This window comes from Tursiops truncatus, chromosome 4 (genome assembly GCF_011762595.2).
Source record: "Tursiops truncatus isolate mTurTru1 chromosome 4, mTurTru1.mat.Y, whole genome shotgun sequence".
Classification (NCBI taxonomy): Eukaryota; Metazoa; Chordata; class Mammalia; order Artiodactyla; family Delphinidae; genus Tursiops; species Tursiops truncatus.
Window position 1 is genome coordinate 116400829 of NC_047037.1, and position 24682 is coordinate 116425510.

At 36.1% G+C, this 24682-nt stretch overlaps 1 protein-coding gene across 5 annotated transcripts in view; it reads left to right on the top strand.

Annotated features, from left to right (window-relative positions):
* Positions 1–24682, top strand: part of USP25 (ubiquitin specific peptidase 25) — a 138493-nt gene that overhangs the window by 56946 nt on the left and 56865 nt on the right. For all 5 annotated transcript variants that reach the window (XM_073804389.1, XM_073804390.1, XM_019922544.3 and 2 more), the window contains 3 exons: positions 1376–1513; positions 3737–3813; positions 20630–20703. In XM_073804389.1, coding sequence (XP_073660490.1) covers positions 1376–1513; positions 3737–3813; positions 20630–20703 — 289 coding nt within the window. The remainder of the gene's footprint in view (positions 1–1375; positions 1514–3736; positions 3814–20629; positions 20704–24682) is intronic.

Below are 24682 nucleotides of genomic sequence, written 5' to 3' on the forward strand. Positions count from 1 at the left end.
TGTCTCAAAAAACTGCCTTGCCTTAGGTACAGTGATAAATGAAGAAATTGATCACAAGAAATCAAGGAGATTTCTGAAAATTATTTTATGGATTAAAATTTTTAACATTTACACTCTTGAAACCTATTTATATAGGGCACTTGTTGGGGAATAGTAAGTACCACAGAAAAATCATGGATTAATTTTTTATCTCATTTAAAACTTTTGCATTTCATCTTTATCATCAATGACGGAATTTGTTATGCTTAAATAAAATCCATGTTTTCTATAACTTAGCGTTTTTATGTTAGACTTTATGTACTTTCTGATTGCTGTAATGGGTATGTAGTTTTTAGATCAAATAAATATTTGGAATCAATTTTATTCCTTTACACCTATTTCTTAGGACTGCTCTTTAATGTATTGTGGGAGCAACTGTTTCTTTATTAATTGATTATATTATTCTGGGTAACAACTGTACACACACAGACACACTGCTACAAAACTATGCAAACTTGGAAAATTTTTCTAATATTTAAATAGTATATGTAAGCTTTATCTGTTAAAATTGTTATTTCAGGAGCTAACCATAGTAGGAACTGCCTGTCTGATTTGTTACCATAATGTATTTCACTAAGACATGTGAATTACATTCTTATAAAAAGTTTTCTTCTTATTTTAAAATAAATTGTTTGTGATTGATAATATTGGGTTGTTTTTGTTCCTTATGGAAGAAGAAAAACAATAGTGAGTTTTCAAAGGAACACTAGAATGATGATACATTAGTCTAATATTAGGATCTAGTCTAATTACTTATTAGACTAATGTGTCTGATAATTAGGATTTTCACATAACAGTGGCAGTAGTGATTCATTACTGAATGAAAAACATTAATTTCAGTAGATGTGGAGTTTGAAGAGATCATTGACTTGGAGGGGCCTGGGAAGGCTTCATGGAGGAGGGGGATTTTTGCTTAAATGGGTTTATTGAGCATAAAGTACTTAAGTAGTGCCTGGCACGTGGTTAGCACTCATTGAATATTGGCTCTTGTTATTGCTGTCCTCAGCAGCAGCTGGGCTTTGCTGAATGGAAAGGATTGTAATAAACAAACTTAAATGAGGATATTCTTGGCTGGGTAATGACATGATTTACTGTGAATATGTGGCATTTATTCTAAAATTGTGATCTTAGTCTAGGTCCTCTGCTCTTTCCATGTTTGACTCCTTCTTTCAGTCTCCTAGATGACAAGATCACTCTTCTTTTTTTATGATAATAGGAGTGCTAGATTCATCCCTAATCTATATTAGTCAAATTTTTGGTTAATTTTAAAATGAGTATCTCTTTACCAGTAAAGATTTTAATCTTCACTTAAGGATTTTTTCTTTTTTTTCAATAGGAGCATCGGAATTTGCCTTTTATGCGTGAGCTTCGGTATCTATTTGCACTTCTTGTTGGTACTAAAAGGAAATATGTTGATCCATCAAGAGCAGTTGAAATTCTTAAGGATGCTTTCAAATCAAATGACTCCCAGCAGGTAGCTTTGTTGTGCTTACTAGTTTATTAACTTTTTTATTTAATCTGATCTTTTCTTAAGCATTTTTTTCAAAGATAAATGACAAAGATGTTGTCATTTATCTTTATACAAATAAGCTGGAGCCACTTAAAACATTGTTTATTTGGAAGATTTACTTTTAAATTAAGAAGTAGTGATAATCTTGAAAGTATATGATAAATGAAGCTGTAATTTATATTATAATTAAAATGAAAGCAGTAGGTAAAATTCAGAATGTTCACAAATTTTTAATTAAAAATCTTCACCAAGGTGTGATAACCCAGTGTCAGTATAGTATACACGCTTTTGATATGCCTCTTTTTGCTGGCAGAAAGTAGTTTTCCGTAATTACTCAGAAAAGGTTTCTGAATGACATTAACTTTGTTATTTTATTTTTCTTTTATTGCTCTTTTATTTCCCAATCTTTATGTAGTGCTGTTCGGTTGCTTTTTATCAATTTTTTAGAAAGAATATTGGGAATTTTCCTATAAAAATAGAAAATGTCTGTAAACAAACCAACATTTTCACATATAATGTGAGAAGTCAGAGAAATTAAAGAAGGAAAGTGGAAGAGAAGGAAAGAAAGTAACAGAGAATAATAGCAACAGTGTTGGAAAAGATGACAGTGACATAATGGGCAAAAAATAAAGACGATACTTGAGATTTTAAAAATATGCTACGTTTGCAGTGTAGGTGTTGTAGTACTTGGATATATATCTGTTACGTGGATGTGTGGAGAGCTGAAAGATGTCTGATTTTGCCACTGCCTTCCCTGTGCTTTTTTTTTAAAATTCACTTTTTATGGCAAAGATAAATGAACAAAAAGGGTGGTCACATCAGAATTTGCTTATATTTGTTGTTTTTCTCCCCCCTAACAATTTCTTCTAAAGAGTATTGGATAAGTAGAAAACCTTTTTGTTTCTTGTCAGATATAACCTTGCAGGGTAAGTAATGTTATAGAAAAGTACGGAAAGTCATTTTAAAGTCTTATATTAGTGTGCTAGGACAGCTGTAACAAATTACCACAATCCAAGTGATTTCAAGACAATAGAAAATGATTCTCTTATAGTTCTAGAAGCCAGAAGTTCAAAATAAAGGTGTTGGCAGGGCCGTGCTCCCTCCGGTGGCTCTCAAGGAGAATCCTTCCTGTTAAGGAAGTTGTCTTTATATGTTAATAAGTTTAGTTGTCTTTATATGGCTTTGGAGCAATTTATTTAAGCTTCCTAGACCTTAGTTTCAACATTTTAAAGGTAAATAGGTTGGCCCAGATGCTTTTCAAAAAACTTCTAGCTGTGAAAATGTATAATAGTAAGTTTGTTTTATATTTGGGACTATTTTGATAAAGGCAAATTGCTTACACTTATTTATCTGTCTTTGGGAAGTCATAGTAGGGTTGCTTTATGCCCCCAGCCCACCCCAGCCCACTCTACTCCCCATGCAGGTTCTATACAAACCTGTTTGCTATGCTCCAGGTTGGAGTGTTGAAAGAATTTTATGGTAGTTGACAAGTACAACTGCCACTGCTTATTCCTGTTTATCTATGTCAGGTGATCTAGGACCGAAGGGATGGCAAAAGGTGAAGGTTGTGCTGGTTCTGATTGGAGAATCAGTTCGAAGTTCATGAGGTAGTAGACTTGATAGTTGAGGAGTCAGTGATTAATTAGGCTCAACCTATCCAAATTAACAGATACCTTAGTAAAATCGGATATGGCTTAAAAAGCTGTGCATTAACAGTTGAATTGAAAAAATGAATTGTTTAAAAACACATATTCCTTCTAAGACAGAAACCAGTAATAAATCTTTATATAATGAAGAACTCTTTGGTAATGTGGGTCCTTAATTTTATAAAGATTCATTAGAGAGCTCTTTGTGGGGAGGTAATAACTCTTTTTAAAAATCTCATTGATAAGTTTGAATTTATATACACACACACACACACACACACACATATTTTTTTCCCTCCTAAGGTGAAACCCAGTTACATGATTATGAATATAATGCTTGTTTTTCTCAAATAATGATTTTATGCTCTGGTTAAGTTATAAATATTTCTTGCATTTGATGTGAAACATTTCAGATGATACCGTTGTGAGGAGTCAGTTAATTATACATTTGAAAAGACTGGCTGTAAGTTTTATGTTGCAGTATTTAGTGTTTTCATTGGTAGGCTCGAATATCAACAAGACTTTTCTTTTCCCCCCACAGCAAGACGTGAGTGAGTTTACACACAAATTATTAGATTGGTTAGAAGATGCCTTCCAAATGAAAGCTGAAGAGGAGACGTAAGTTATTGTGAAATTTAGTGATGGAGATAAATTAGGAGATCGATAAATAACACTCATTTTTTTTTCTTATGTATTCAGTGTCAACAGAGAAATAAGAATCTGAGATAAGTGTGTGGAAACCCAAATGTTATCTGTATTTTTGACAAACTCTTTGGAATTTATGGCTGCAAATGTTGGGTAGCTTTAGATGTCCAATATAAGGTCAATCTAGTGAGAGATATCTAAGAAGTGATCTCTGAAAAAGCTAACCCCACATCAGTTCTTATTCCATGAAGTCATATTCCATGAAGAAGATGGGTCAGTGGTAGGGAAACATGCCAGGAGTAATAATTCTGATGAAATCTTTTTACATGGAATCGTGAGGACATTCATGATTCCTTCCATGTAAAGTTTCTTCTTAACATTCCCTGGGGCTTTTTATTTTGTGCCCATTTGGTTGAACCACTAAGACTCTGGTCATTTAAAATATATGGGCAGACCTCCTTAAGGGAAGAAGTTCACACACTTTCAGGGTGGTCCTACTCCCACTCTTCTGAGGCCACTCTCCTAACACCAAACATTGGTTCCTTTGTGCATCTTCCTGAAACATTGGTGGACCATTTAGGATTTGCCACCGCAGGTTCTGATATGATTCTACAAGATGCATTATGTAAATTAACACCTAGAATACAGGCAAAAATCCAAGGCTGAAAATTCTTTCCTTCTCTTTTTATCTATTTTTGTTCTTATTTGTTCTTCTTCCAGTTTTATTGAGATATAATTGACATAACAGCACTGTGTAAGTTTGAAGTATACAGCATAATTATTTGACTTACATACATCATAAAATGATTACCACAATAAGTTTAGTAAACATCCATCATCTCATATAGATACAAAATACAAGAAAAAAATATTTATTCCTTATGATGAGAACTCTTAGAATTTATTCTTACAAATTTCACATATAACATACAGCAGTGTTAATTGTGTTAATCATTTCAGTACTTAATTTATCTTATGACTGGAAGTTTGTACCTTTTGACCACCTTTATCATACAAAGATATTTGATTATTATTGACTATATTCCCCATGCTGTACATCCCTGTGACTCACTTATTTTGTAACTAGAAGTTTCTACCTCTTAATTTCCCTCACCTACTTCACTCATCCCCCGCCACCATCCGCCTTCCTACTGGCAACCATCTGTTTGTTCTCTGTATCTATGACTCTGTTCTGTTTTATGTTTGTTCATTTGTTTTTTAGATTCCATATGTGAGTGAAATGATACAATATTTGTCTTCCTCTGTCTGACTTATTTCACTTAGCATAATACCCTCTAGGTCTATCCATGTTGTCACAAATGACAAGGTTTCATTCTTTTTTTATGGCTGAATAATATTACATGGAATGAGTATATACACACTCACATACACACACACAGACACACACATCTTTATGCATTTATCTATCAGTGGGCACTTAGGTTGCATCTGTATCTTAGCTATTGTGAATAATGCTGCAGTGAACTTAACGGTGCATATATCTTTTTGAATTAGTGTTTTTGTTTTCTTTGGATAAGTATCCAGAAGTGGAATTGCTGGATCATATATGGTAGTTCTGTTTTTAACTTTTTGACAGCCTCCATACTGTTTGGCATAGTGACTGCACCAATTTACATTACCACCAAGAATGCATGAGGGTTCCCTTTTCTCCACATTTTCACCAACGCTTGTTGTTTGCTGTCTTTCTTGTTTGTTTAGCCTCCATATGTTTGTGTTTTTTACATTTTTTTCCCTGTAGTTTATTTCTAATCTCATAGTGTTGTGGTCAGAAAAGATGCTTGATATGATTTCAATTTTCTTAAATTTACTGAGGCTTGATTTGTGACCCAACATGTGATCTATCCTGGAGAATGTTTCGTGTGCACTTGAGAAGAAAATCTAATCTGCTGTTTTCAGATGGAATGTCCTATAATATCAATTAAATCTATCTGGTCTATTGTGTCATTTAAGCTTGTGTTTCCTTATTAATTTTCTGTCTGGATGATCTGTCCATTGGTGTAAGTGACGTGTTAAAGTCCCCCACTATTATTGTGTTACTGTCGATTTCCTCTTTCATAGTTCTTAGCATTTGCCTTATGTATTGAGGTGCTCCTATGTTGGGTGCATATATATTTATTAATTGTTATACGTTCTTCTTGAATCGATCCCTTGATCATTATGTAATGTCCTTCCTTGTCTCTTGTAACATTCTTTATTTTAAAGTCTATTTTATCTGATATGAGTATTGCTACTCCAGCTTTCTTTTGATTTCCATTTGCATGGAATATCTTTTTCCATCCCGTCACTTTCAGTCTGTATGTGTCCCTAGGTCTAAAGTGGGTCTTTTGTAGACAGCATATAGATGGGTCTTGTTTTTGTATCCATTCAGCAAGCCTGAGTCTTTTGGTTGGAGCATTTAATCCATTTCCATTTAAGGTAATTATCGATATGTATGTTCCTATTACCATTTTCTTAATTGTTTCGGGTTTGTTTTTGTAGGTTCTTTTCTTGTGTTTCCCACTTAGAGAAGTTCCTTTAGCATTTGTTGTAGAGGTGGTTTGGTGGTGCTGAATTCTCTTAGCTTTTGCTTGTCGGTAAAGCTTTTGATTTCTCCATTGAATCTGAATGAGATCGTTGCTGGGTAGACTAATCTTGGTTGTAGGTTCTTCCCTTTCATCACTTTAAATATGTCCTGCCACTCCCTTCTGGCTTGTAGAGCTTCTGCTGAGAAATGAGCTGTTAACCTTATGGGAGTTCCCTTTTATGTTATTTGTCGTTTTTTCCTAGTTGCTTTTAATAACTTTACTTCGTCTTTAATTTTTGTCAATTTGATTACTATGTGTCTCAGTGTGTTTCTCCTTGTGTTTATCCTGCCTGGGACTCTCTGTGCTTCCTGGACTTGGGTGGCTATTTCCTTTCCCATGTTAGGGAAGTTTTCAACTATAATCTCTTCAGATATTTTCTCGGGTCCTTTCTAGGTCTCTTCTCCTTCTGGGACCCCTATAATGCGAATGTTGTTGCATTTAATGTTGTCCCAGAGGTCTCTTAGGCTGTCTTCATTTCTTTTCATTCCTTCTTCTTTATTCTGTTCCGCGGCAGTGAATTCCACCATTCTGTTTCCACGTCACTTATCCGTTCTTCTGCCTCAGTTGTTCTGCTATTGATTCCTTCTAGTGTATTTTTCATTTCAGTCATTGTGTTCTTCATCTCTGTTTGTTTGTTCTTTAATTCTTCTAGGTTTTTGTTAAACATTTCTTGCATCTTCTCAATCTTTGCCTCCATTCTTTTTCTGAGGTCCTGGATCATCTTCACTATCATTATTCTCTATTCTTTTTCTGGAAGGTTGCCTATCTCCACTTCATTTAGTTGTTTTTCTGAGGTTTTATCTTGTTCCTTCATCTGGTACATAGTCCTCTGCCTTTTCATTTTGTCTGTCTTTCTGTGAATGTGGTTTTCCTTCCACAGGCTGGAAGATTGTAATTCTTCTTGCTTCTGCTGTCTGCCCTCTGGTGGCTGAGGCTATCTAAGAGGCTGTTGCAAGCTTCCTGCTGGGAGGGACTGGTGGTGGGTAGAGCTGGGTGTTGCTTTGTTGTCTTTTTGATAATAGCCATTCTGACAGGTGTGAGGTGATATATCATTGTGGTTTTGATTTGCATTTCCCTGATGATTAGTGATGTTGAGCATCTTTTCATGTGCCTGTTGGCCATCTGTATGTCTTCTGAGAAAAGTCTCTATTCAGCTCCTATGCCCATTTTCTTAATTAGGATTTTTTTAATTTATATATATTGAATTATATGAGTTCTTTGTATATTTTGTATATTAACCCCTTATCAGACATATCATTTGCAGATATCTTCTCCCATTTAATAGGTTGCCTTTTCATTTTGATAATAGTTTCCTTTACTCTGCAGAAGCTTTTTAGTTTGATGTAGTCCCTTTTGTTTATTTTTGCTTTTGTTTCCTTTGTCTGAGGAGACATATCCAAAAAATTGTTGCTAAGATTGAAGCCAAAAAGCCTACTGCCTATGTTTTCTTCTAAGAGTTTCATGGTTTCAGGTAGTCATTAATACATTTTAAGTTTATTTTTGTATATGATGTAGGAAAGTGGTTTGATTTAATTCTTTTGCATGTAGCTGTCCAGTTTTCCCAACACCATTTACTGAAGAGGCTTTCTTTTCCCTATTGTATATTCTTGCCTCCTTTGTTATACATTAATTGAGCATATAAGTGTGGGCTTATTTCTGGGCTCTCTGTTCTGTTCCATTTGTCTACCTGTCTGTTTTTGTGCTGGTACTATACTCTTGATTTCCATAGCTTTGTAGTTGTATAGTTTGAAATGAGGAAGCATCATACCCTTGGTTTTAGCTAACAATTTTTTTACATATATCTATTCTTTTTCAGATTCTTTTCCCATATAGGTTATTACAGAGTATTGGTTAGAGTTCCCTGGGCTATACAGTAGGTCCTTGTTGATTATCTATTATATGTATAGTAGTGTGTATATGTTAATCACAACCTCCTAATTTATCCCTTCCCCTCCACCTTTCCCCTTTGATAGCCATAAGTTTGTTACCTATTTCTGTGAGCCTGTTTCTGTTTTTTAAAGTTCATTTGTATCATTTTTTTAGATTCTACATATAAGTGATACTGTATGATACTTGTCTTTGTCTGACTTACTTCACTTAGTATGATAATCTCTACTCCATCCATGTTGTTGCAGATGGCATTATTTCAGTATTTTTTATGGCTGAGTAGTAGTACTCCATTGTATATATGTACCACATGTTCTTTATCCATTCATCTGTCAGTGGATATTTAGGTTGCTTCCATGTCTTGGCTATTGTAAATAGTGCTGCATTGAACACTGGGGCGCATGTATCTTTTTGAAGTATGGTTTTCTCCGGATATATGCCCAGGAGTAGGGTTGCTGGATCATATGATAGCTCTATTTTTAGTTTTTTAAGGAACCTTCATACTGTTCTCCATAGTGTCTGTACCACTTTATATTCCCACCAACAACATAGGAGGGTTCCCTCTTCTTCATGCCCTCTCCAGCATTTGTTGTTTGTAGACTGTTTGATGATGGCCATTCTGACCAGTGTGAGGTGATACCTCATTGTAGTTTTGACTTACATTTCTCTAATAATTAGCAATGTTGAGCATCTTTTCTTGTGTGTGTTGGTCATCTGTATGTTGTCTTTGGAGAAATGTCTATTTAGATCTGCCCATTTTTTTGATGGGGTTATTATTATTAATTTTGATAGTGAGCTGCATGAGCTGTCTCTGTATTTTGGAGATTAATCTCTGGTTGGTTGCATCTTTTACAAATATTTTTTTCCATTCTGTTGGTTGTCTTGTCATTTTGTTTATGGTTTCCTTTGCTATTCAAAGGCTTTTAAATTTAATTAGGTTCCATTTGTTTATTTTTGTTTTTAACTTTCATTACTCTAGGAAATGGATCCAAAAAATATTGCTGTGATTTATGTCAAAGGGTGTTCTGCTTATGTTTCCCTCTTAAGAGTTTTATAGTATCTGGTCTTACATTTAGGTCTTTAATCCATTTTGAGTTTATTTTTCTGTATGGTGTTAGCAAATGCTCTAATTTCATTCTTTTATATATAGCTGTGCAGTTTTCCCAGCACCACTTATTGAGGAGACTGTTTTTTCTCCATTGTATATTCTTGCCTCCTTTGTCATAGATTAATTGACTGTAGGTGCATGGTTTTATTTCTGGGCTTTCTATCCTGTTCCGTGTATCTGCAAGTCACTCTTTGTGCCATTACCATACTGTTTTCATTACTGTAGCTAAAGTCAGGGAGGCTGATTACTCCAGCTCAGTTTTTCTTTCTCAAAATTGCTTTCGGTATTTGGGGTCTTTTGTTTCCATACAAGTTTTAAGATTTTTTTGTTCTAGATTGGCAAAAAATGCCATTTGTAATTTGGTAGGGATTACATTGAATCTGTAGATTACCTTGGGTAGTATAGTCATTTTGACATTGTTGATTCTTCCAATCCAAGAACATGATATATCTTTCCATCTATTTGTATCATTCATCTTCGATTTCTTTCATCAGCAGCTTATAGTTTTCAGAGTTCAGGTCTTTTGCCTCCTTAGGTAGGTTTATTCCTAGGTAATTTATTCTTTTTGATGCGATGGCAAATGGGATTGTTTCCTTAATTTCTCTTTCAGATCTTTTGTTATTAGTTTATAGAAATGCAGCAGATTTTTGTGTATTAATTTTGAATCCTGCAACTTTACCAGATTCATTGATGAGCTCTAGTAGTTTTCTGGTACCATCTTTAGGATCTTCTGTGTATAGTATCATGTCATCTGCAAACAGTGACAGTTTTACTTCTATTCCAATTTGGATTCCTTTTATTTCTTTTTCTTCTCTGATTACCATGGCTAGGGCTTCCAAAACTATGCAGAATAAAAGTGGCTAGAGTGGACATCCTAGTCTTATTCCTGATCTTAAAGGAAATGCTTTCAGTTTTTCACCATTGAGTATGATGTTAGCTGTGGGTTTTGTCATACATGGCCTTTATTATGTTGAGGTAGGTTCCCTCTATGCCCACTTTCTGGAGAGTGTTTATCATAAATGGGTGTTGAATTTTGATAAAAGTTTTTTCTGAATCTATTGAGATGATCGTATGGTTTTTAATCTTCAGTTTGTTAATGTGGTGTATCACACTGATTGATTTACAGAGATCGAAAAGTTCTTGCATCTCTGGGATAAATCCCACTTGATTAAGGTGTATAATCCTTTTAATGCGTTTTTGGATTCAGTTTGCTAGTAGTTTGTTGAGGATTTTTACATCATTCATTTTTACATCATGTTCATTAGTGATATCGGCCTTTAATTTTCTTTTTTTGTGGTATCTTTGGTATTACTATCAGGGTCATGGTGGCCTCATAGAATGAGTTTGGAGTGTTCCTCCTCTGCAATTTTTGAAATAGTTTCAGAAGGATACTTGTTAACTAGTCACTAAATGGTTGATAGAATTCACCTGTGAAGCCATCTGGTCCTGGGCTTTTGTTTGTTGGAAGCTTTTATGTCACAGTTTCAATTTTAGTGCTTGTGATTGGTCTGTTCCTATTTCCTATTTCTTCCTGGTTCAGTTTTGTGAGATTGTACCTTTCTAAGAATTTGTCCATTTCTTCTAAGTTGTCCATTTTATTGGTATATAATTGCTTATAGTAGTCTTCTATGCTCCTTTTTATTTCTGTGGTGTCAGTTGTAACTTCTTTTTTTTTTTTCTAATTTTATTGATTAGAGCCATGACCCTCTTTTTCTTCATGAGTCTGGCTAAAGGTTATCAATTTTGTTTGTCTTTTCCAAGAGCTAGGTTTTAGTTTCATTGATCTTTTTTTATTGTTTTTTTAATCTCGATTTAATTTATTTCTGTTCTAATCTTTATGATTTCTTTCCTTCTGCTAGCTTTGAGTTTTGTTTGTTGTTCTTTCTCTAGTTGCTTTAGGTGTAAGGTTAGGTTGTTTAATTGGGATGTTTCTTTTTTACTGAGGTAAGATTGTATTGCTATAAACTTCACTCTTAGAACTGCTTTTGCTGTGTACTGTAGGTTTCAGATCATCATGTTTTCATTTTCATTCACCTCTAGGTATTTTTTGATTTCCTCTTTGACTTCTTCAGTGATCCATTGGTTATTTAGTAGCATATGGTTTAGCCTCCACGTGTTGGTGTTTTTTTAGTTTTTTCTCGTATCTGTTGTCCGATCTCATAGTGTCGTGGTCGGAAAAGATGCTTGATACGATTTCAGTCTCAAATTTATAGAGGCTTGCTTTATGGCTCATGATGTGATCTGTGCTGGAGTGTGTTCCATGTTCACTTGAAAAGATTGTGTGTTCTGCTACTTTCAGATGGAATGCTCTATAAGTATCAATTAAGTCTATGTGATTTAGTGTGTCATTTAAGGCCTGTGCTTCCTTATTGACTTTCTGTCTGGATGATCTGTCTATTGATGTAAGTGGGCTGTTAATGTTCTCCACTCTTATTGTTTTACTGTTGATTTCTCCTTTTATGGCTGTTAACATTTGCCTTCTATGTTGAGGTGCTCCTATGTTGGATGCATATGTATTTACAATTGTTTTCTCTTCTTGTATTTTTCCCTTGATTATTATGTAATGTCCTTCTTTGTCTCTTGTAACAGTCTTTATTTTAAAGTCTATTTTGTCTGATATGAATTTTGCGACTCCAGCTTTCTTTTGATTTCCATTTGTATGAAATACCTTTGTCCATCCCCTCACTTTCAGTCTGTATGTGTCCCTAGATCTGAAGTGGGTCTCTTGCAGACAGCGTACATAAGGTTCTTGTTTTTGCTTTTGGTTGGAGCATTTAATCCATTTATGTTTAAGATCATTACTGATACATACTTACTGCCATTTTGTTAATTGTTTTGGGTTTGTTTTTGCAGGTCTTTTTTCTTCCCTTCCTATATTTTTCTCTTCTCTTGTGATTTGATGACTGTCTTTAGTGTTGTGTTTATATTGCTTTTTCTTTTTTGTGTGTGTATCTATTATAGATTTTTGGTTTGTGGTTACTGTGAAGTTTTGATGTAGCAGTCCATATGTATATACAAGATTGTTTTAAGTTTCTGGTCTCTTAATTTCAAATGCATTTCCAGTATTCTATATTTGTACTCACCTCTTCTCACAGTTGCTGGTTTTGATACCATATTTATGTATGTATATTTTCCTGCCTTTACTGGTGAGCTTTCCCATTTGTAATTTTCTTGTTTCTAGTTGTGGCCTTTTCTTTTCTGCCTAGAGAAATCCCTTTAGCATTTGTTGTAAAGTAGGTTTGGTGTTGCTGAATTCTCTTAGCTTTTGCTGGTCTGTAAAGCTTTTGATTTCTCTTTTGAATCTGAACGACAGCTTTGCTGGGTAGAGTATAAGAATATACTTGTAGGTTTTTTTCCCTTCATCACTTTAGATATATGTGTTAGTCCATTCTGGCCTGCAGAGTTTCTGCTAAAAAATCAACTGATAACCTTATAGGGATTCCCTTGTATGTTATTTGTTGCTTTTCCCTTGATACTTTTACTATTTTCTCTTTGTCTTTAACTTTTGTCAATTTGATTAATGTGTCTTGGTGTGTTCCTCCTTGGGTTTATCCTGTATGGCATTATCTGTGCTTCCTGGACTTGGGTGACTGTTTCCTTTCCCATGTTAGGTAAGTTTTCAGCTATTATCTTTTCAAATGTTTTCTCAGGCCCTTTCCTCTCCTTATGGGACCTCTATAATATGAATGTTCGTGCATTTAATGTTGTCCCAGAGATCTCTTAAACTGTCCTCATTTCTTTTATTCTTTTTTCATTATTCTGTTCCACAGCAGTGATTTTCACCATTCTGTCTTCCAGTTCACTTATCCATCCTTCTGCCTCATTTATTCTGCTATTGATTTATTCTAGTGTGTTTTTCATTGCAGATACTGTATTGTTGAACTCTGTTTGTTCTTTAAATCTTCTAGCTCCTTGTTAAACATTCCCTATATCTTCTTGGTCTGTGCCTCCATTCTTTTTCCAAGATCTTGGATCATCTTTACTATTACTCTGAATTCTTTTTCAGTTAGATTGCCTGTCTGCACTTCACTTAGTTGTTCTTCTGGGGTTTTATCTTGTTACCTCATCTGGAACATGTTCCTCTGCTGTCTCATTTTATCTAACTTTGTATTTGCAGTGTCACAGGCTGCAGGATTGTAGTTCCTCTTGCTTCTGGTGTCTGACCCCTGGTAGGTGAGGCTGGTCTAAGAGGCTTGTGCAGGCTTCCAGGTGGGAGGGACTGATACCTGCCCACTGGTGGGTGGAGCTGGGTCTTGTCTCTATGGTGAGCAGGGCTCTGTCAAGCAGTGTGTTCAGAAGCAGCTGTGGGCTCAGGAAAACTTAAAGCAGCCTGTCTGCTGATGGGTGGGACTGTGTTCCTATCCTGTTGGTTGTTTGGCCTGCGGCATCCCAGCACTGGAGCCTAAGGGCTCTTGGGTGGGACCAGGTCTTTGCATCAAAATGGTGGCCTCCAGGACAGCTCACGCCAATGAGTAGTACTCACCAGTACCTCTGCCACCAGTGTCCTTGTTCCTGCAGTGAGCCAGAGCCACCCCCTGCCTCTCCCGGAGACCTTCCAAGACCAGCAGGTAGGTCCGTCCCAGGCTCCTGTGAAGTCACTGCTTTTTCCCCTGGGTCCCGGTGTGCACAAGACCTTGTGTTCACCCTCCAAGAGTGGCATTTCTGTTTCCCCTAGTCCTGTGGAGTTCCTGTGATAAAGCCCTGCTGGCCTTCAAAGCAAATGCTCTGGGGGCTCCTCCTCCTAATGCCAGATGCCCAGACTGGGTAGCCTGATGTGGGGCTCAGAACTCTCTTTCCTGTGGGAGAACCTCTGCAGTATAATTATTTTCTAGTTTGTGGGTTCCCCACCCAGCATGTATGGGATTTGATCACGAATATGCCCCTCCTACCTTCTCATTGTGGCTTCTTCCTTGTCTTTGGAACTAGAGTATCCTTTTTTGGTTGGTTTCAGTCATTTTTTGTCAATGGTTGTTCAGCAGGTAGTTGTGATTTTGGTGTTTGTATGAGAGACGGCTAGCTCAGGTCCTTCTACTCGGCCATCTTGTCTGCTCCTAGATAGCTTAAAGAGCACTGACTTTGATGACGAAAACCAAGTCCTAGCCAATCTGCCAACTAGCTGTGTAAACTTAGACAAGTTGTGCCTTTCTGAGCAATAATTTTCTCATTCCGAGAAAGGAGTTGCACTTACATGTGCTTTCCCACCAGGCACTTAAAACCAAACTCACAGGCCCTGCGCCACCTCAGACCGGTTCCAGCTGGGTTACTAGGGGCAGCTTGATACTTTTGGTTTTGCTCTTTTTTCTCAAGATTGTTTTGTGTATTCAGGGTCTTTTGTGTTTCCATACAAATTTTAGAATTATTTGTTCTAGTGTTGTGAAAACTGCCTTTGATATTTTTATAGAGATACATTGAATCTGTAGATTGCTTTGGGTAGTATGATCATTTTAACAATACTAATTCTTTCAATCCATGAGCACCATATATATTTCCATTTGTTTATGTCTGCAGTTTCTTTCATCAGTTTCCTAGTTTTCTGAGTACAGGTCTTTTAGTTTCTTAGTTAGATGTATCTTTTCTTTTTCTATTTTAAAATTATGGCCAGGCTTATTGTCCAAAAAAGGCATAATAACGTAGTCTGCAATGAGATTGAATTAAAGTAAAAATATTCTAATTATATATTGTTAGCAACTAGGAGATGCTTCTAAAATTTTATATAGCCCTCCTCATTTGTTCTCAAATTCTCAGGGGAAAAATAAGTTTCCAAATTATATCTACTTGATCTTTTAAGGAAAAATCCAAACAAATTATACTTGAAAGTCAGATTCTTTTGCCCTTTCGTTGCAGTCTAACAAAAAAGAAATCATTTTTGACTTTCTGAGTTTGTTCAGCCTTTACACTACAGGCCTGAATTGAGTTGAATTCTGTGCCTGAATTGAGTTGAGGTTCTTCAGGTGAAGCCTGTATTCTCTTTCACTTGTATGTGTGTAGTTCTTTCAGTCCTTCAAATGTTGAATTTCATATACTCTAATTTTAGATTTTGAAGGATTATTAGGACACATGATTAACATTGATCTCTTACTTTTGAAATTTTGAAACAAAACACAACTTCAGCCCTTTAACTTTCAGTCCAGCTATAATATTCCTAGATCTTAGTACAATCCAGACTCAAGTTATTGTTGCTAAAGACTGTAGCAGAAAATCTGGATAATGTCATAAATGGAGGCAGTCATCATGGTTTTAGTTCTGCCAAGATGCCTGTCATTAAGGGCCAGTTGGTCTTAGACAACTACTTATAAACTTACGTTGGAAGAAATCTCTCGAGATTATGGTGCTAAATCTACAGTATCTGAGGGAAAAAATTCTACTGTTGGAAACTGTCTTGAGAATGTGGCATTGAACAAAGCCGCTTCCTTCTTGACATGTTTAGAAGTTTATGATGCTAACAGCTCTGGTCAGGTGCCCTTCTTTTCTGTCCACCAAAACTCTTAAGTTACATTTTTCTTAACGAGCTTCAGTTTTCTGGCCCTCAGTGCTGCATTGAATGTAAGCTCTTTCTAATAACATTTTTCTGTGCCCAGTGGTTGTTGCCATTGCATCGGTATGGGATTGTTTAGGCCTGTAAAACATGCTTTCTAGGTAGTTTCTTTCTTCTCTTCATGTTAGCTTCATTTGTAAATCTCCCTATCAGATTGCTGAACTGACTCTGCTGTTGATGCTTCTGAAACCTGAGTTCCAGCATCCAGTGAAGATCATCATCTCTATGATATGCTCTTTCCTCAGCTTTTGAAAGTTCTAGGACTTGACTCTATTTCTTTCTGCTACTTTTTTTTTTCTGGGCGGGATAGCCCTTTAAGGTTCAGTTACATAGACGTTTTTTTCATTCTTCTTTAAGGAAGGCTTGGCTGAATTTTTAATAGTTTAACCTGCTTCTTAGCTTCTACCTCATTCAGGACCAGCTGTGTTTGGTGGACGAGTATCTTCTCTTTTTCTTCTTTTGACTTTGTATTCTGACCTATAAATTTGTTTTTGTCTAACATGTTCCTCTGTATTTTCTTGATAGGGCCCTCATAATGAGAGCTAGTGAAATATGAGTTAGGAGTATGCCCAAGTAATTTATTGTTCAAACATGCATTGTCCACCTTCACCTCTTTTGTGTTGCAGAATTCCACCAGGGTTCTGTCCTGTCAGACCAGCAGACAGCCCATGTGTGGACTTGATCTATGATTGTCCACGCTGGCTCCTCTTTAGTAAAACTCACGTTCCTTGTACTTTTCCTTAGAGTTCCAACCCCCAAAATTTATTGAGCTTGTTTCCTCAGAATGTGAACAATATCTATATCCTCATCAATGATTACTGAGTCTCTTTGAAGTTCTCTCAGTAATTCTTTGAATGTTTTACCCTGAAATCCCTAGTTCCTCCTCAAATCTATCCAGATTTTCTATAAGCAGCTCATATAGTAACCTATCTGCAACACAACTCCCTGATTACTTTTTATCTCTAGCCTTAGAAGACTGCCACTTGACTGTTGCCTGAATCCTGGTTATTTCTGAAAGGATCATTCTTTTCTGATTTTGGAGATCTTTCCTTATTACTCATTTACTTTTGAAAAATTTCTTTGGGTCCCAGTGTCAACTTTTCTGATCTGGTAACTAACAAGTTCTCTCCCCGTTTCCTAAAACTGTTTTAAAAGAAGCTAGAACTTTCCCATTTCATCTAAAATTGTCTTATTTGAAATATGTCCTTCTCCTCATTCATTTCTCAGTAGTTTTGTTTTTTCTTTACTGTTTATGGAGCTAAAATTTTTTTTTTTTTTTTTTTTTTTTGCGGTACGTGGGCCTCTCACCGTTGTGGCCTCTCCCGCCGCGGAGCACAGGCCCCGGACGCACATGCTCAGCGGCCATGGCTCACGGGCCCGGCCGCTCCGCGGCATGTGGGATCCTCCCGGACCGGGGCACGAACCCATGTCCCCTGCATCGGCAGGCGGACTCTCAACCACTGCGCCACCAGGGAAGCCCCAAGCTAAAACTTTTTGAACCACTATGCTCTGCCTATCTAGAACAGAGCTTTCCAGTTGTTGTGCCATGGTAAGCCAGATTATAGGTATGTGGAGGTATTGATCCTGTTTCTGTGATCATGAGAAAACATGTGGTTTTATTCCAGAGTTCTCTGCATATATTATCTGTGTGCCAGTGACATTAAAAAGATTGGGAAGCACTGAGTAGGTTACTCTATCAGTTGCCCTAGATCTCTGAACTCTTTCTGTGTTGACCTAATTCCCAAGGCTAAAGTGTCCCTGATACAGGTTTTCTTTAGTGATTTCTTTTGCCCTTTGCTATTTGTGTCAATCTAGCTTTTCTTCATGCAGGTGGTGGGTATATCATTTTTGTTATATCAATAGAAGTCTCACGTCTTTTAAATTGCTCTTCACTTGGGTTCCTTACATTTCTGTTGATAACCACAGTGTTAGTCCCTGATGTTCAAAGCTTAAATGCACAGTAAAGAGTAGGACCTCTGAGAGGTTGCAAAGAAGGACAGGGTAAACAATTTCTAGAAGATTGGTCTGTCTGACTCCTTAGGGAAGGTCAGTGTGCATACCACAAGTCAGTGGAGAGCAGACCAAAATTCAGATACGAAGATTTGGAAAGAGAATTCAGAATTAGTCGAGCAGCTCTTACCCAGTTTCTTCGGCCAAAGTCACCAACCTGGTATGTCACTGCTCTTTCTATGCAGTATGTATGTGACAGTAAGGAGAGAAACCAGGAATGTTGCTTTTCTACATGGAAATATGACCTGTGGAAATGGATATACTAATATTTATGTCTAAAGATTCATAGACATTTACATTAAGAGAGACAATCTTTGGATTCTTCCTCTCCCCCATATCAGTCTCAAGTCACAGTGTAAAAAATAAGGTGTGAAATAAACTGTTTTCATACAGTTAAAATGCCCAGAGATTAAGTATGCATAGTGGGAGGATTCATAGGTTTTAGAGGCAGACTTGAGTTTGCTTTTCAGTTTGAGCACTTACTAGTTGTGTGAATTTGGGCAAGTGACTTAGCGTAGTCTACAGTTTTATTACCAGTGCAATAGAGGTAAGAGTGCCACCTGCTGCCATTTAGGGTGGGCTAGATAATCCTGTGGCAACATCCCCCAAACTTCAGAGGTTTATGTCATAGCCTTAGCTATGCCCAATGAGTGTGAGCAACGGGCTCTGCACATCCATTGACAGGGCCTTACACTGACAGAGGCTTCATCTCATCACAGGATTCTGGGATCACCACATCAGTGGAAAGTATATTGGTTCTCAAAGTTACAGCCCAGAAATGGCACACATTACTTCCACTCACATTTTGTTGTGCAGAGCAAGTCATGTGGTTTACTTAACTTCAAAGTTAATGGGAACACCTCATACCCATTAGGATGGCTGCTATCAAAAAACAAAAACCAAAAAAACCCTCACCAAACCAAAACCAAAACAAAACAGAAAATAACATGTGTTGATGAAGATGTGAAAAAATTGAAACTTTTGTGCACTGTTGATGGGAATGTAAAACGGTGCAGCTGCTGTGGAAAACATGGTGGTTCCTCAAAAAATTATTACTAATATAATTATTTGATGGAGGGAATCCTTTCACAGTGTATACATATGTCAGATCTTCACATTGTACTTTAAATACCTTACAGTTTTGTTGGTCAATTGTATCTATAAAGATGAAAAAAACAAGAATTAACCACATAATCCAGCAATTCTACTGCTGAATTTATATCCAAAAGAATTGATAGCAGGGTGAAAGCAACTGATGTGTCCATGGATGAATGGAAATACAAATGTGTTATACACATACAATGGAATATCCTTAACAAGTAAGGAAACTCTGATACATCCTACAACATGGATGAACCTTGAAGACATGATGCTAAGTGAAATTAGCCAGTCACAAAAAGACAAACACTGTATGTCACTTACATGATGTGTCAATAGTTGTCAAACTCAAAGGAACAGAAAGTTAGGATGGTGGTTGCCAGGGCCTGGTGGGAGGGAGGAATGTGGAGTTGTTTAATCAGTTTCTCAAGATGAAAAATAGTTCTGGAAGTTGGTTGTACAACAGTGTGAATATACTTAACACTGCCAAACTGTAAACTTAAAAATGGTTAAGATGGTAAATTTTATATTGTGTGTATTTTATCACAGTTCAGATTTTTTTCAAATTTCAATAAAAAGTAAATGGGAAAGTGCTTCTTACTATGTACCTAAAAGTAGAGGGACAGAAATCTCTTTGAATAGCAGTGATGACCACCACACTACCTCATAGGATTGTTCCAGAGATTAAGTGAAGTACTTCCCACCAATTATTTTATGGTTTAAATGAGGGTGAATGTAACACATATATCAAGAGACAGATAGTGTCCTTCTCTCTTTTTTAAAATAAATCAGTTTTACTAATTTAAACACAAAATTTATGAAGAAAAAGTCTCTCTGCAGTTGTGGACACAACATACTTTTATATAGCAAGGCCAAAATAAACTTTGTGTTTTTAGACCACACGGTACAAAGCGTTAAAAAAAAGTTTAAAATTGTCAGTTTCTATTTGCTTCAAGCAAAAAAGAAAAACAACAAATTTATATGTTAAAGAATTTGGAAAATTCACAGATGACTAATTTTACCAGCAACATGAAACTTTATGGAGTTTCTCTTTAGCTACCTGGGTTGAAGCTGGTGTTTTTCTCCTTCACTGCTGATGGCTATTGTTCATTCTTCTGGGTAAATGTGGGAAATGACTTATTGAAATTTTATAGAAATTTATTTTGATTAAAAGTGGCTTTCCCTCCTTCCCAGCAAGTCCAGATAAGCATGTATTGTACAGACTAAAAGTTCAAGGTCGAAATGATAATGGAAGGATCAGGCACTTCCTGAATACAGACTCTACTTAGGTCTTCTTATAAGAGGTCCTACATAGTAATTCATTTTAACCCTTACAACAACCTTGTGAGTTCCATTACTATTACTATCCTCAGTTGACAGGTGAAGAAACGGAAAATAAATTTAAGTACCTTGGCCCAACACTAAGTCGCAGCGCCAAACACATGATAACCACATAAATGTTATTGTCTTGGCATATATTATTGTTCTTTTAATGTTTTCTCTATTATTTACAGTTCTAAAAATTAAGAATTATAACCACATTTATATTTTTAATGTGATTTTTAGGGATGAAGAGAAGCCAAAGAACCCCATGGTAGAGTTGTTCTATGGAAGATTCCTAGCCGTGGGAGTGCTTGAAGGTATAGTTACACATGTTTACTTTTTTATTACAATTGAGATATTATTAGCTTTTAGCTCCTTTGTCATGATAGTGACTTTATTTGTGGAATGGTTTTTCATTTTAATTTGACTTTCTCTGTCTAGTAGTTTCTGCTGCATTGCTACTGCTAATCATTTATATAAAAAGCAAAGAATTGAGTGCCTGTAAAGGAAAGTACAGAGTATATTGTCATATGCTACTTGGTACTTAGTTAATGTTGTCCTGATGTTCTTTGCCTGGGACAGGTTCTGTGATACTGTGAATTGTTAGGATACAGGGATTAATGGGGCAATTGGTGGATCTTTTAAAAATAATATTGGAGTTTAATACTGGGCTTGGTATGATGTATGATGGTCACTGTTTTTGAGGGTTTCAAGTCTATGCATGTTGAAAGCTGTACTTAGCAATTTAGCATAGTCAGGGTATTGCAGGGTTTCCATTTTGGGGGTGATTATAAAATTCTTCAGAATATAGTTTTCAAGAAAGAGTTGTACTCTGTCTACTGAAAAATCAGTTGAGTGATACTATTCCTGTTATGTAAAATCCAGGCCTCACCAGTTACTCTTTGGTTTTCCTAACAAGGGCAGGGAACTGACTCATAATATATACTTCAAGTAATAATATTACTAAGTCCCAAAGCATACATTTTTGAAAAATTGTTATTCCCAAATGACCCTATACATCAACTTTTGAAAGTTCACCCAAATCACCCAGAGTATAAAATTTGGGAAATTAATTTTTCTTCAGGATCTTAAGTGATGGAGTCCCATGAAGTTTTGTTTGAATGTAGTTTTATATTTGAGATTTGGAAAAAGGGAGACACTAACTCAGGATTTAATCAGACATCCTAAAGGTTATATTGAGGTATTAGTACATTTTGTTTGCCTCAAATGCTAAATATTCATTATATAAATAGTGGAATATTTTATATAGTGCATTGTATTCCAATTTGGGATGTCCACACTATCATACCAGTTTTTATCTGAAGTAGAACACTGTATATAGCAGAAGAGGAGCTCTAATCAGGTTGTGACTGGGCACTATTTGTAATACTTCTCATGAGCACTTCTACCTATATTATCTGGATTCTTAAAAGTGATTATTAAAATTTCTCAGTCAGTGAAGTCTTTGTACTTGGTTTTGGTGAGTTGTTTAAAGGCTACTGTGCTGCATAAATGTGCTTTTAATACATTTCCAAGTGAACTATGTGTTTGCTTTGTTAACAATTTATTTTAGAACACTTTATTATTTTTACATATATTCTTCTTAATGCCTTTTTTTAGACTAGTGACTCTCAATTAGGGGTGATTTTCAGTTTGTTTACTAAAGTACTCTATTGCAAAACTTCTTCAACTCTTCTAGAATTTCTAGGCCATTGACCCCTCCATTCTGTTCTTCTCAAGTCTTTGCTTTACTTCCTTCCTTGTCCATTATGATCATCCTTACACATTTCTAAAACTCTTTCCCCTCATTCCCTTCTGGCACCACCTCTCTGGCTAGTCTCTGACCCTCATGGAACTATTATTCCTCTTCTCTCTGCATGTACTGAGAAGCTGACCATTGCTAGGAGAAAGTCACGCAAATGAGTTAACTGTAATGGATCATAAAGTTGTAGTGACTCTAAGCTTTACTCGTCCCAAGCCTGTAATCCTACCTGGCAGTCATCTTTGTTTTGTTTAATCACTGTCTTCTTTCCCATTTTCTGCAATAACTATTTCCAGTTTTTCTACCTCTAATCTAATTTCTTTGTGTCTTCATTTTCTGAGAAAGATCTTAACTCAAATTTCATGGATTTACCATGAAGTTAATGAAGCCTAACTATGGGTCCTCGCTAAGGCTCTGAATCTAATTTTTTACTTATAACTTTTTTATCATAGTTCTTAAAAGTGAGTTCCTCATATATATGAGCTTCAGGCTTCCCAACTTGGATCCATTCCAACCTCTACCACATTCTTTTATTTGTCCCTCCAGGTAATAGAGGAATTATTTAGTCTAATATCAATGGCTATTCATTACATGTGCTCAGAATCTCATCCTTTCATGTTTTCACTCAGGCCTTATTCTGTCCATTATCTTGCTTTTTTTCTGTATCTTTAGCTTCTTCCTTTCACTGTGTCTTTCTCGTCAATATTTAGACATGCTCTGGTGTTTCACATCTTTAAAATTAAAAAAAAAATCTCCCTTCACATGCTCTTTTTCAGTCAGTCTTATTCAGAAATAAGCTCCTTTAAAGTGAGGAGTTTGTTTTCACCTGCTATCTCTCCAATTATTCTACCTGTCCCACTTTCATTTTCTGTCCCCAGACCTCTTCTCAAGGGGCTTTTTAAGGTTATTGATTTCTTACATGTGTGTTAGTCCATCGAATCCCTCTCAGTTCTTATTGAATTCTTATCAACTATTAATGCTGTTGACTCCACTCTCTCCTTCTCCCCCTTTTCCCCACTCTTTCCTTAAAAACACTTCTCTGGCTTCTATCACACCATATTATCTTGGCTTTCTCATGCCTCTGTGGGTACTTCTTATGAGTTATATTTATAGTTCTTCCTGTATCTAAAGGTAGGAGATCCTTGGGAATCAGCTTAGGTCCTCTTCCTCTTCCTGTCAGATAATTCCTTGGGCAGTCTCATTCACTTCCTTGATTTCCTGCTATCAATAAGCTAGCAGTTCTCCAATTTATAGCTTCACACCAGTCTTAGTTACAGACTTATGTATGTCCACCTCTTTTCAACTTGAAATCTTATGGGCCATTCGAAACCAATGATTTTCCCTGCTGCCTTAAAACAAAAGTAAAAAAAAAAAAAAATCCTCTACTCTTCCTTCACTGGTGCCCCTTTCAGTACATAAAAATCAATTCAGTTGTTCATGCTAAAAATCTGAGTATCATTCTTGATACCTTGCTTTCTCTTCTGTTCCCCATCCTGCCTATGGGCCATTCAGTCAAGTCCTATCGGTGCTCCCTTTTGTGTATATTTATAAATGTGTGTATGTCATTTCATCTGTTTTTATACACTTTTACTAACACCCTATTCAATGCTACCTTTATTTTTAGATAGATTCTATAATAGTCTCCTGACAGTCTATCACTCACTTAACACAGAAACCATAAGGATGTTTCAGAGATATAAATCTGAGCCTCTTATTCCTAGATTTAATTATTCAGTAACTTTCCATTATATTCAGAATATACTGGAAAAAAATTCTCAACAAGGGCTACTAGACTTCGTTAAGAATTTGATTTTGATCCCTCACCTAACTCTTCATTGTCGTCTCCGTCTTGCTCCCTTAAGCTATACTTTCCTTCCCTTAATTCGTTAAAACATGCCAAGTTCTTTGCAGCCTGAAAGTCTTTGCGTGTGCTGTTGCTTGGCCAAGAATACTCTGGCTCCCCGACGTTCTGGCCTGGCCAACTCCCATTCACCTTTACAGTCTCAGCATAAATGTCATTTTGCTATGGAAGTTTTCCCTGCTTCACCCTCCAGCCCTAAAGACTAGGTTTGTTCCCCGTTTTTATACCTTCTCACAGCACTCTGTCTCACCACCCCTTTTATAATATCTGTAATTATAAACAATTGTTTGTTCATAATTATATGTACAATTAATGTGTATAATGTCTTTTTCCAGAAGAGGATAGGAGTTTCCTCGGCTCAGAGACCATATCTCTTTTGTGCACTGCTATATATATTCTCAATGTTAGCACACTCTCTTACCCTTAGAAGGTACTTTTTTAAAGAATAAACATATATATATATATATATATATATATATATATATATATATATAAATATGTATGTTTATATACATATATACATAATATGTACTTACATATGCATGTATATAATTACATACACACATAGGGGTGTGTAATATCTATAGCATAGCTGGATGTGAATATACATATGTACAGGTACAAACCAATAGGAAAGTTATACCAACTACTACTGTCTGGAGCATAAACAGTT